This window comes from Schistocerca gregaria, chromosome 6 (genome assembly GCF_023897955.1).
Source record: "Schistocerca gregaria isolate iqSchGreg1 chromosome 6, iqSchGreg1.2, whole genome shotgun sequence".
Lineage (NCBI taxonomy): Eukaryota > Metazoa > Arthropoda > Insecta > Orthoptera > Acrididae > Schistocerca > Schistocerca gregaria.
In genome coordinates this window covers 55,375,974-55,389,908 of record NC_064925.1, presented here as the reverse complement: position 1 = coordinate 55,389,908, position 13,935 = coordinate 55,375,974, and the positions used below count along the sequence as shown (strand labels likewise).

At 42.8% G+C, this 13,935-nt stretch overlaps 1 protein-coding gene across 3 annotated transcripts in view; it reads right to left on the bottom strand.

Moving 5' to 3' along the window:
• LOC126278253 (protein mothers against dpp-like) overlaps positions 1-13,935 on the bottom strand; it is a 128,654-nt gene that overhangs the window by 69,137 nt on the left and 45,582 nt on the right. For all 3 annotated transcript variants that reach the window (XM_049978248.1, XM_049978250.1, XM_049978249.1), the window contains one exon: positions 2,484-2,765. In XM_049978248.1, the coding sequence (XP_049834205.1) occupies positions 2,484-2,765 (282 nt within the window). The remainder of the gene's footprint in view (positions 1-2,483; positions 2,766-13,935) is intronic.

Below are 13,935 nucleotides of genomic sequence, written 5' to 3'. Positions count from 1 at the left end.
CAGAGAAACATTTGGATAGCTTTTATAGACACCAGGAAAGCATTCAAAACACTGTCAGCTGGAACCAACTAATGGGAATTCTAGGAATGATCAAACTAGACTACAGAGTCAGTACAATATTTAAATAACTATACAAAGAACAAACAGCAATATTAAATACTAAAAATTACACAAAAAGAAGCTGAAATTCTCAAAGTCACTAAGCAAAGGATTCAGTCTGCCCCTCCCTTACTCAACATCTAAACAGAACATGCAAAAACGCATTGAATACTGTACAGATATCACAATAAATGGAGAAAGAAAACAGATGATAGGTTTGTGGATGATGTAGTTGTGATAGTTCCAGGTGAAAGCAATCTCCAAAGTGTCTTGGATACAGTATGAAGAAATGAGTTCAAAATGGAAACTAAATAAAAAAATACAGAAATACTCAAGTGTTTCATGAAATAAAAACAAACAAGACCTTACAAATATTTAGTAAGTAAGAAGAACGGAGATGAAAGAAGCAGAAACATAAAACAAAGAACTATAGAAACAAAAGTAATGATCATGAATAAAGGAAAGATGCTTGGTTTGAACAACATAATACTGACTTGAGGGAAAAGACGGTTAAGAGCTGTATCTGGAGTACAGCACATTTTGAAACATAAAAAGAAATAAGTGTTCTACAACACTTTTCACAGTAAGTGCTTCCAATAAGAAATGTTGAGAGAGAAATAGAGATGTAAGTTTTTATAGTACACCCGCACAGAAGTACTTCCTCCCACGGACAACACACAAAGCATACTGAGTGAACAGATGACCACACCTGCAAAGTACCACCATGATTATATGTCTTTTAAGTGATGATACTTGACTGAGTACTGTCAACAAAGTGAAAAGGGCACCAACAAAGGTTGTAATAGGGTTATGTTCAGGAACATGGATGTTGTCTCAGGTTTATTAACAGAAGATAGAAGTATTGGGCATACAAGGGCGAAGAGAAACATTCTCACTCCAACAAAAAGAAGGCACTGATATGAATGAAATTTTGATTTTGATATGACTTATACATGTCATGCAGCATGACAGCTAGAAGACAAGTTGATGTGCAGAATTTTTATGCTTAAATGGTTTACTGAAACAGTGTTTCAGAGAACCGCACAAACTACAACACCCTTCTCAGTTTTTGCAGTGGTGGTTAATTCAAAATTTGTGGAGGTCTATAAGGAGTCTCTTACTCTGTTTTCAACAGTAACAAAATTGGAAATTGAATTCAACATCGAAGTGCTTTTCCTGAAGATGATGCACTTAAAGAACAACTAAAAACTGTAATGAGAAAGGGAAACATAGAGAGAAAACACACACACGCACACTACACTGTGCCACAACTGCAGCTTGATTCTGTGTCAAGCTGCAATGGGGTTTGTACATAGTCAGCTAGGACAATGTAGCTGTGCATGTATATGAAACTTTGTTCTGTATAAGTTAACTCTAATGGATGATGCTGCCCAAATGCTTAGCAATGTTTTCAGTCTTGTTCATGTACCTATTGACCACTTGACACCCCATCTATTTGGTATGTTATTATCTGTACTGCCTCCAGTACTTGTGTTTCTCCTGAGACTTTTCATTACAATGCTGGATAATCACTGATTACAGGAGTGTGAAATAGCCAGTACCATACACATCAGGTGGAGTAGGGTTTAGCAAGATATGTCATACATTTGTTGAATGCCAATCGGAAACACATGAGAAAAAATGGAGGTTGGAGCAATTTAGAAAAGAATCCAGCTTATTTCATACGCTGATCTATCATTGTTAATGAGAAAAGGGCCACCACTTTATGCTAGAAACGAAATAGCAATCAAAGCAATGGTCATGTATTTCATCAGCTGTAAAGAATATGATCAGAGTTCTCCGAGACGAAAAAGTGATTTATCTTACAAATTATCTTAATTACAGCAAAACAATGACTGGTGAATATTAAACTGTTTTTGCATTAAATGAATGAAAGAGACATTAGGAAATGTGTGGAGTGAAAGAAAGAATGCAGAAGGCATTGGCAATGAGCAAATGAGAGACCTGAGGTGTGAATTATTGTAACATGCACCCTACACAACAGATTCACAAGATTTGGTGTGATTTTAACTTCAAAATATTCTCACAGCTAAGGTAAATTTCATGTGGGGAATGTTCTGAGGCCAACAAAGGGCTAGTCAGTTGTAGAAGACCAGCTCTTTCATTTCTCTGCTTGGATGCTGAATATCCAATAACTGGTAAGTCTCATAATTTCGTGTTAAGGGGTTGCATTGTGACTTGTCATAAAAATCAAATAGCAACACAGTCCAGTTTTCAATTTCACCAGGAGTCATGATTCAGAAATCGTTTAGCATGCACTTTAAAATAAATTGTTATACTATATTATAAAGCATTCCTGAAAACAAACTGGCACAATATGCAGTCCAAAATTGACTTAAAAATTGCACAAAATGTTTCCATACCAGGCAATCCATTGCTTCCATATGGACTTTGTGGATTTGAACTAGTACTGCCTGGACTAGGCACACTGCTCAGTGGAGAAGTTGGTCCAGGACTAAGGTGTGAAGATGGACCACCACCAGCTCCACCACCTCCTCCACCACCAGCACCACCATTTGTGAAACCACCTCCAGCTGAATATGACACATTGTGTGGCATTGCTGGTTCTGGCAGCTGCTGGAATGGCAGGAGTGAGTGACCAGGTGCATACTCACTATGGCGAGGCACCAGAACTGGAGGTAGCACTATAACACAGAAACATATACAACACTTCTAATTTGTTACACTTCATACCACTGTACTAGCAATAAAGCAAGCAAGCACTAATAAGGTAAGTAATTTGACAAAGAAGATGGGTTTGTTGATGATTAATTTTAAGCAGCTTTCCATACTAGTCTACTCTATACAAGCCTCTTCATCTCTGCACAGCTAGTTCAACCTACATCCATTTGAAGCTGCCAACTGTTTCTATAATCCCACCAATGAATCAAAAGATAAACAGATATAGCTACGCATATGTCAGCCAATGTCGCTATGCACAGTGTGTGGAAGGATACATGCAGTAGTGCCACCTCACACTGCAAAACTCCCAGAAGAAAAGGTTCTGCGGACTGTAAGGCCTCACTTGTCAACTGGCCGGTAATTGTGGCAAGCTTTCTGGTGTACCTATTGACGACAACCCTGTGCTACATGTTTTTCTCCAAGAATGTGATTTCAACTAACTATTGATGATGTTTGGTTACTGCATGGATTTGCCTGCCTGTCTAATTGAGAACTGTCTTCCCTCTTCACTGTTCACGCCGACCATTGTGTTTTCAGTGAACAACTTAATGGTAAATGCTTGCACTCGGAGTATAGTTCACACCTAAAAGTTTCCCAGTCAAACCCACAAACAGTGTTCTACAACACTGACATGTGAGTCGAGTCATTCTACAAACATCTAAAATACTGTATTTATCATGAGGTATTCACCCCCCCCCCCCCCCCCAGGCATTTTGTTTTGTGTATTTCCATCATAGTCAGCAGCAACTACATTCTGTGGTTTAATTGTAAATAAGTTGGGCTCAATAAAATCTATGGTGTTGTAGAAAGATCCCTCACAACGCAACCTATCAACTAGTTCCTTCTTTTAGTCAGCTAGTGTCATAAATTTCTTCTCTCTCCAATTTGATTAATTATCACCACATTAGCCACTTGATCTACCCATCTTATCTTCAGCATTCTTCTGTAGCACCACAATTTAAAAACCTCTATTCTATAAAAGTTTAAATTATTTGGCATCCAGTTGCACTTGTACCCTGGATGCACTACAGAAAAATTGTTTCTTTAGTAACTTCCTGAAGCAGAAAGTTATACTAGTTTACAAATATTTCTCTTTTTGTAAACTTTTTCTTACTGTTGCCAGTTTGCATATTACATGCTCTCTATGTAGGATATCATCAGTTATTTTGCTGCTCAAATATCGAAACTTGTCTATAACTTACATGGTCTCATTTCATAATCTAACTCCCTTGGCATCCCTGATTTACCAGTAATTCAACAACAGTGCCCTAGTCTTAATTTTGTTTATGTTCAACTTATAAACTCTATTTACTTTTGTTGTAAAAAGTTTTCTTCAGCTTGGTGTAATCATCACTTACTTATTTGTGCCCAACCCAACTCACGGTTAGAACTCTCAATTAGTCGACAACCTGAATATACTATTACAATTTAAAATTTGAGGCAGACTAGGACTGAAAGTAAGCATTTTTGTTTTTCGCAAGCAGCTGCCTTACACCTTTTAAACTATCTGAGCATATTTCCACAATTGACTCAACTTGCAATGTAAACAAATGCTTAAAAAATAAAACTGATGGAATGTGCAAAATGGCAAATCAGGAATGGGTAGAGGAGAAACACAGTGCTACAAGAACATGCATGACAACTGGAATGACAGATGCCACATAATACAGGAAAATTAAGGAAACCTTTGGAGAAAAGAGAAATAGCTTAATGAATATCAACAGTTCAGGTGGCAACCAAGTAGTAAACAATGAACAACAGGCTGAAAGGTGGAAGGGATATACAGATGGACTACACAAAGGAAACAAACTTGAAGACAATGTTATGGAAAGGGAAGAGGAAGTGGATGCAGATAAGATGAGTGATGTGATGAGTGATTGTGGGAGAAACAATTGTGTTAAAACTGAAGATTGCGATGATACCAAAACCAAACACAGGTACTGACAAGTATGAGGACTAGATCAAACTTTATTCCTACTCATTTTAAAAAGATAGACTGAAGAAAGGCAAACTTAAATTTATATGATTTGTAGATTTTTAAAAAGACAGAGAGATATAACGTAACTGGATAGGTAAAAAAATCTACTCACCAAGCAGCGGTGCGAGAAAACATGTATAAATGTACTGAAATTTCAAGCTTTCTGAGTCAGTGCCTACTTGTTCTGGCAGAAGGGTTGAAGGGGAAGGAAGGAGCTGAAGGAAAAGGACCAGTACAGATTACAAAATGGGATATGTTTGGAAAAATCACCCAGGACCCCAGATCAGGGGAGACTTCAGGACTGAATGAGAAGGAAAGACTAATTGTTGGGGACTGAAATGGAAAAGATTTGAAACCTGAGAGCTTGAAAGTGGAGCAACAAAGATTCCAAGACTTACCAAGCGGGAAAGCGCCGGCAGACAGGCACAATGAACAAAACACACAAACACACACACAGAATTACTAGCTTTCGCAACTGATGGTTGCTTGATCAGGAAGGAGAGGGAAAGACAAAAGGATGTGGGTTTTAAGGGAGAGGGTAAAGAGTCATTTCAATCCCGGGAGCGGAAAGACTTCCCTTAGGGGGAAAAAAAGGACAGGTGTACACACGCGTGCGCGCGCGCGCTCGCACACACACACACACACACACACACACACACACACACACACACACACACACACACACACACACACAAGCAGACATATTTAAAGGCAAAGACTGTTTTCTCACACCGCTGCTTGGTGAGTAGATTTTTTACCTATCCAGTTACATTAAAGCCAAAGACTCTTTGCCTTTAAATATGTCTGCTTGTGTGTGTGTGTGTGTGTGTGTGTGTGTGTGTGTGTGTGTGTGTGCGCGCGCGAGAGAGAGTGTACACCTGTCCTTTTTTTCCGCCTAAGAGAAGTCTTTCTGCGCCCGGGATTGGAATGACTCCTTACCCTCTCCCTTAAAACCCACATCCTTTCGTCTTTCCCTCTCCTTCCTGAAGAAGCAACCATCGGTTGCGAAAGTTAGTAATTCTGTGTGTGTGTTTGTGTGTTTTGTTCATTGTGCCTGTCTGCCGGCGCTTTCCCGCTTGGTAAGTCTTGGAATCTTTGTGTTGAAAGTTAAGTGTGTTGTATGTGGCAGAGGTTAGTGGGTGAGTGGGTGTGGGAGGGAGGGATGGACAGGTCAGAAAATAAATTGTATAGAAAATTAAGGCTAGTGAAGAAAATAATAGACACTGAGAGGAAATGTTAAGACCTAAGAAATTCATGCAACAAAAACTAAAGACACGTTGTGACACCAGTCCCCCCCCCCCCCCCTCCCCAATAGAGATCTGAGAAACTGTCTGGAGGAAGAATCCAGATTGCATGTTTTGTGGTAAAATAGTACTGAGTCATAACTATCACATTGTAGAGCATGTTCTGCAACAGGATATTGTGTGTTGCCAGTATATATCCCTCTGCCTATGATCATCCTTCCTAACTGATAAGTTAGTGGTAGTCATGCCAATGTAAAAGGCCAAATAGTGTTTGCATAACAGCACGTACACGATGCGTTGATTCATAGTCAGTTCTTCCTTTGATAGTGTTCTGCTAGTTACAGGGCTGATATAGGTTGTGATACAAGGGCACCCATACGAGAGTTTGTGGGGAGAGGGCACGAGACCTGGGAGTATGGAATATTTTTAATACTTTGGAATATTCCGGTTCTGACTGTTAAAAATTTCCGCAATACCAACTTTAATTTTTTATGTTGCAGACAGTTATTTTCTGCGCCATCCGCATCCTGGCTGCCACAGCTTCAAGAGAAGTTTGAACAGGCACAGGTTCACTATATACCAAGTTCAGGACATAGATGCAAACTCCACCTGACACACTATTATATTGGCTACAATTCTTGTAATATCCCCTGCCAGCTGCGAAGTGCCGGGAACAAAGTTTCCTGGAGGACAATGCAGAAAGTAGGTGTAAAGCTTAACAGCTGACGTAGCTCAGCCAGGTGATGGAAAAAACTGCCGCAATTCCACTGGAAGATGACATGATTGCGAGATTGGAAAGGCATGAAACACTCAATGAGGCGGTCTAAGCCTCAGGGTCACCTGCTGCCACCAGATGAGTACCTATGCAACCAACATCCATCATGTCTGAGGGCCCAGTGCGATCTAGGTCCTCAGTGGATGCCAGAATCTCCACTTCATCCTCGGACACAGAGCTTGTAGGTAGTGGTGGTATGGGTGCCACCACAGAACTTGGTTTTTGGGGGTCTTTTTCTTTTTTGGTTTATCTCGCTGCTCCTTAAGTTTGTCCCGCTGGGAGGGCTTCACTGATTCAGTCTCAGGGACTGAAAAGGATCGTGAAGCCCTACGACCAGCTACCTGTAGGTGCTTTAGCCACTGAAGGATGTCTGCTTTGTCACTGGTAGGAACCTGGGAAGGGACCCCTCCCTAGCAAGAGTAGCCGAAGAAGACTTACACTTCTCCGGCTGAGAAGGGGGGACTGACGTCCCTGATGGCTGGGCCACCGTTGCTCCCAAGGCAGGCAGTGCAATAGCAACAGTGAAAGAAGTGCCCCCCCCCCCCCCCCCAATCAACCGGGCAGGTGGAGTCTGACGGATCTGAGGGCCAACTGTACACTGCGAAATGGAAGGTGGTAGAACTGTTGATGTAGCGGTGACACACATTGATGTCATACACACAGGATGTAGCCTCTCATATTTTCTCTTAACCTCAGTGTAAGTCAGTCAGTCGAGGGTCTTGTATTCCATTTATTTTCCTTTCCTTCTGTAGAATCTTACAGTCCGGCGAGCAAGGGGAATGGTGCTCTTCGCAGCTGACAGAGATGGGAGGTGGGGCACATGGAGTATTGGGATGTGATGGACATACACAATCTCGACATGTGATGCTGGAAGTACAGCAGAAAGACATTTGGCCGAACTTCCAGCACTTAAAGCACCACATCAGGGAAGGGAATATATGGATTGATATCACGGCAGTAGACCATCACCTTGACCTTCTCGGGCAATGTGTCACCCTCAAAGGCCAAGATGAAGGCACCGGTGGCAACCTGATTATCCCTTGGACCCCGAAAGATGCACCAGATGAAATGAACATCTCAGTGTTCTAAATTGGCACACAGCTAGTCGTCAGACTGCAAAAGGAGGTCCCTGAGGAATATAATACCCTGGACCATATTTAAGCTCTTCTGGGGTGTGATGGTAACAAAAACATCCCTCAGCTTGTCATAGGCGAGTAATGCCCATGACTGAGCAAAGGATGCTGTTTTTATCAATCCCCCCACCTCCCCAAACTAATCCTCTAAATGCTTCATAAAAAAAAAAAAACTGAGGCTTCATGACAGGAAAGATTCCCCATCAACTCTCGTACATAAGAGGTACAAGGTCGAATAAGCTTCGCTGCTATCCTTAGCCTGGCATTCCTCCTGTGGTGTGGCTATGGAGGAGAACAATTTGGGGTCATACTTCCGTGCATTAAATTGAGCCCTCGAACACTTAGAGACTGCTGGTGGTTGACCATTAGCAAGAGATGATGTACTACGCTTCATGGTGTGTCATCCACCCTGATGACACCCACTCCAACCAGCCCCCCCCCCCCCCCCCCCCTGCACGGGCACCACCTAGCCACAGCAAAAGCCACCTAGCACGATGGTCATTGCCAGAAGTCTTGACATGCCAGGGTGACAGGCATCTACTCCTTGGCATATGTGGGGAGTTAACGGCGCAGGCATCAGCAGAGCACTCCCTGTGTAATCAGGGGGCTAAAACCAACAGTGAGTAAGGCGGTCCCACCACAATGGCCTGACTACCACGCTGGATATAAGGTGTGAAGAAGTCCATGGTCATCGTTGGCACAGAAAATGACACTGCATAGAGGATGAAGGAAAACGCACCCAGGAATGTGTCCTCGCCCAAGAGATGGAGAATGAGCACAACCACAAAGCCACAATGATGAAGATTGCTGAAGGTCTCAGTGCACGATTGACACGATGCACCATGTAAGGCGCCCTTCACCAATCGGCTTGCTCTTCGGGAAAAATGGAGGTCAAACCCTACAGGGGACCATCACATAAATATGTGAGACTCCTGTTAGTCCCCTCTAACGATAGGCAGGAATACCTTGGGCCTATTCTAATCTCCAGACCTGCAAGGGGCCAAACAAGCTAGGTGGGTGATCATGTAAGGTGCAGTTGGCAGATGAAAACACTCCCCGTGCCACATGCTTATTCACTTGATTGTTTACAGTGAGCAATAATGCCCCTCAGAACAGGGAACACTCTGCAACTCAGCAGAGAGCACACAAGCTGGAACCCCTGATATAATGTGTCCAACCAGGTTGTCCATCATACGCTCCAATGTGGCTGGAGTGTTACATAGTCCAACACTCAAATAGGCCATCAGGTGCATTGAAGGCAGTCTTTTCCTGGTCAACCATGTCAGCCTTGATTTGTGTGTAGCCTATCCACACGACCACAGTTGAGAAATAATTTTCTTCTCTCAAGCAGCTTAGGATGTCACCAGTGCAGGGCAATGGAGAAGCACCTCTTTTCATGAGTCTGTTCAGTCACAGATAGTCGATGCTGAAACACCATGTGCTGTTCTTCACAAGGACCACAGGAGAGGAAGGAGGATACTCTCATGCTTCAATGATGTTACTTTTGGTTTCTCCAATTCCTCCCAGATTATCTATCATTCATCTGGGAACACCCTATACGCGCACTTTTTGTAACACATGTTACTGTTGGTTGGACATATTCCCATTTGCAAGTTTCAGTACAACACACTCGTGTAACGTAACACTTCTTCTTTAGCTGACAACAATAATCAGTTGACAGCACGGCAATGGAAGCTACTGACAAGGGAACCTTCCCGTCGCACCCCCCTCACATTTAGTTATAAGTTGGCACAGTGGATAGCCCTTGAAAAACTGAACACAGATCCATCGAGAAAACAGGAAGAACTTGTGTGGAACTATGGAAAACATAAGCAAAATATACAAACTGAGTAGTTCATGCACAAGACAGGCAACATCAAGGATAATGTGAGCGAAGGAGTGCTGTGGTCCTGTGGTTAGCGTGAGCAGCTGCGGAGCAACAGGTCCTTGGTTCAAGCCTTCCCTGGAGTGATAAGTTTACTTTCTTCATTTTCACAAAGTTATGTTCTGTCCGTTCATTCATTGACGTCTCTGTTCACTGTAATAAGTTTAGTGCCTGTGTTTTGCGACCGCACCGCAAAACCGTGTGATTGTTATTGAAGTCGCAAGCTATATTTGCTGGATTCATATTGCCCACGGAATACATCTCACGTATTTAATGCACAATCGTCCACAGTAGCGAACACTCAACTGCCAGCCAGGGAGCCTCGTTAGCAGGAATACTCTCTCTTCCGTGCGCTGTAGTCGACTGAAGTTGTGCGTTTTGATGTTTGTTTAGGTGTAGCATCCCCATGCTACGGCATAGTTTCCTCGCATCAGCCGGACAGATAATAATTGTCTGAAAATAAAAAATTTAACTTTTCACTCGATGGAAGACTTGAACCAAGGACCTCTCGCTCTGTAGCTGCTCACGCTAACCACGGGACCACGGTGCTCCTTAGCTAATACTCTCCTTGATGTTACCTATCTTGTGCATGGACTACTCAGTTTGTAGATTTTGCTTATTTTTTTTCATAGTTCTACACAATTTCTTCCTGTTTTCTCGATTGATCTGTGTTCAGTTTTTCAAGGCCTATTCACTGTGCCAACTTATAACTAAACCTGATTGGGGTGCGATGGGGAGATTCCCTTGTGAGTTGATTAGCATCTGTACAGGTTGGCCACTGATGATGTTATCTATGAGATTTCCTGACCTCTTGATGACTGTCATCTGTGGACAATTTTCGTATGTGGCAGTTTCATGTCCATAGATTGCCACCTCACTTGCTTCTTCCCAATTTGGGAGCTAGGCATGCAGCTGGTAGCTTTGTATGGTGACTGTGATTGGCTACAGCATGTTGGGGAGTAAACTCATTCAGGGCGCAGTGATAGTCTTTGTCCCACAGGTCAGTTATGATGTCTGCAGTTGACTGGCATGAACAGAACTGTTGCGACAGTTGACATACGTAGTAGTCGCCGGAACCATATCTTCTTTCCCTGCAGTAGCACACAATGTGTCTAAGGCAGCCAGAGTGGAAGCATACTGATGTGTTTTCTTCTGTCCTCTATTTGTCTGTTCTTCTGTAGGGTATTTTACATGATGGAGGACTTGGTTGTACCTGCATTGGTGGGATGCAAAACTGACACTTGATGGCTGCAGCATAAATCCAAGTTGATCGAGTCTGTTCTTCGTAGAACATTCAGCTGGTGGTGAAATGTGTTAAGGTTCAATACACAATTTCTTCATCTTTCTCTACTGCCTTCTGATGTATGTGGTTGACATTCAGGGTTATCTCTTGCCTTGGTCTGACAATTCGGCCAGTCATAAAAAGCTGTAGCTCTTCTCTTACAACCTTGCGCATGAAAGGGGTTGAGTCTTTGGTGGTCTTCCACAACTACCATAGGGGTCGCTTTCAGGAGTCAGTCATAAGTCTTTTGTCAAACTGATTCACAATGTGGCATAGGACTAAGGCATTCTGTATATAGGAGTGTGACATTTCCCCATGATGTTGAGCCCTGTTTTCCAATTGTTCTTCTGCTAAGAGAATGTGCTTCTCTTCATTGTTCACAAACCATTGCTACATCGTCTGTGTAAAAGTATACATTTGGTGAATACATCATGTAACCCCAGCTGTTGTATTTGTGTTTCAGCCATTTCGTAAAGTCCTCTTCAGTCTCTCCAGAAAACACTTATGGATGCCAGATGTGCAGTTGAGTTACTGATGTTATGGTATCCATTGGTTTCCTGAATATACAGAACGTGGGAGCAATGTACTGCTTGTATTCTGGTTTCTGTCCATGTAGATGACAGCTTTTATGCTTCCTAATTGGACCCATGATGATGCAGATGTTTTGAAGTACTTGGCATCTCCACCAAACAATGTCACGCCATAAACAGAATCAAGTCCAAATTCAAATGCAGGATAGTAAATTATGTACGACATGTTGCACTGATGCATGTCTATTACAAATACCAATGTAGAGTCAGATGAGAACTGAACTCCTGAATGGAGAGATGATAAGACTCATGTGATAGCGATGTGAACATACACACGTGGCGATAGTATCACATACACAAGATATAAAAGAGGCATTCGCGGAACTGTCATTGCAGGTGATTCATCTGGAAAGTTTCCGAAATGATTATGTATACACAACAGGAATTAACAGCTATACATATGGGACATTCCATTTCGGAAACTGTTACGGTATTCAATATTCTGAGATCCACAGTGTCATGAGTATGCTGAGAACACCAAATTTCAGACATTACCTCTCACCATGAACAAAGTAGTGGCCAGCGGCATTCAATTAATGACCGAGAGCAGCAGCGTGTACGTAAAGTTGTCAGTGCTAAACGACGAGCAACACTTAATCAAATAACATCAGAAATCAATGTGCAGCTTACAATGAACATTTCCATTAGGGCGAATTTTTGCTTTAATGGGCTATGGCAGCAGACAACCAACTTAAGTGCCTCTCTCCTGGCTCATGACCTTATAGGTTGGATCATAGATGACTGGAAAACTGTGGTCTATTCATATGAGTTCCAATTCCTGTTGGTAGGAGCTGATGATAGTGTTTGAGTGTGGTGCAGTCCCTACGAAGCCACAGACCAAGTTGTCAACAAGGCACTGTGCAACCTGGTGGTGGCTCCAGAATGTTGTGGGCTGGAGGAGGAGGAGGAGGAGGAGATTAGTGTTTAACGTCCCATCGACAACCAGGTCATTAGAGAAGGAGCGCAAGCTCGGGTGAGGGAAGGATGGGGAAGGAAATCGGCCGTGCCCTTTCAAAGGAACCATCCCGGCATTTACCTGAAGCGATTTAGGGAAATCACGGAAAACCTAAATCAGGATGGCCGGAGATGGGATTGAACCGTCGTCCTCCCGAATGCGAGTCCAGTGTGCTACCTCGCTCGGTTTGTGGGCTGTCTTTACATGGAATGGACTGGGTCCAACTGAACTGATTATCGACTGAAAATGGTTAAGTTCGGCTATTTGGAAACCGTCTGTAGCCATTCATGGGCTTCTTGTTCCAAAACAACAGTGGAATTTTTATGGATGACAATGCACCCATCACAGAGTCACTGTTGCTTGTGATCAGTCTAGAGGTCATTCTGACAATTCGATGAATGATCTGGCCACCCAGATTGTCCGACATGAATCCCATTGAACTTTTATAGGACATAATTGAGAGGTCAGTTCGTACATAAAATCATGCACTAGCAACAAGTTCGAAATTATGGAAAGCTATAGAGGCAGCATTTCTCAATATTTCTGAGCAGACTTCCAACGACTTGTTGAGTCCATGCCACATCGAGGTGTTGCACTATGCCATGCAAAAGGTGGTACAACACAATATTTGGAGGTATCCCATGATTTTTGTCCCCTAAGTGTACATGGAAACACAGTATATTCCAGAACCTACAAATATTACAAAAGTAAGAAAATTCGAGAACCTTCCAGACCTAGTAACTACCAAATCACAAATAATTGCAGGAGACTGAGTTTGAATTAGTGACACACTACAGCAGCCTGTGATGTTAACCACTAGGGCACACTACATGCAGCAGATGGAGCATTACGTAAGGTAGGTGTCTGTTCTAATGATTAGACTTTCATGATGTTACAGTAATGTCCTGTATGGAGTAACAAAAATGGAAAGATGAGATTGCTATTCACCACATAAAAGAGGTGCTGGATTGCAGACATGCCCAATGAAACACACACACACACACACACACACACGGCTACTATTCTCCAGCTGCTGGGACCATCACAGACTCCACCTGCATCAGAAGTGCTGAAAGATGGGTAGCTGGTGGGAGTAAGAAGGTATGGGACAAGGAGTGGGAAAAATAGCAGGAAGAGGTGTTGGAAGATGTTGCACTGCTTGTAAGAGCATACAAGGACGTGGCTGTGACAGGATGCAGGATGGGCTGCAAGGTGCAGAGTTGGGTGGGATTGGGGGGGGGGGGGGGGGGGGATTTGTTGGGGGGAGGGGAAGCTGTGAGAGAGGTGAGCT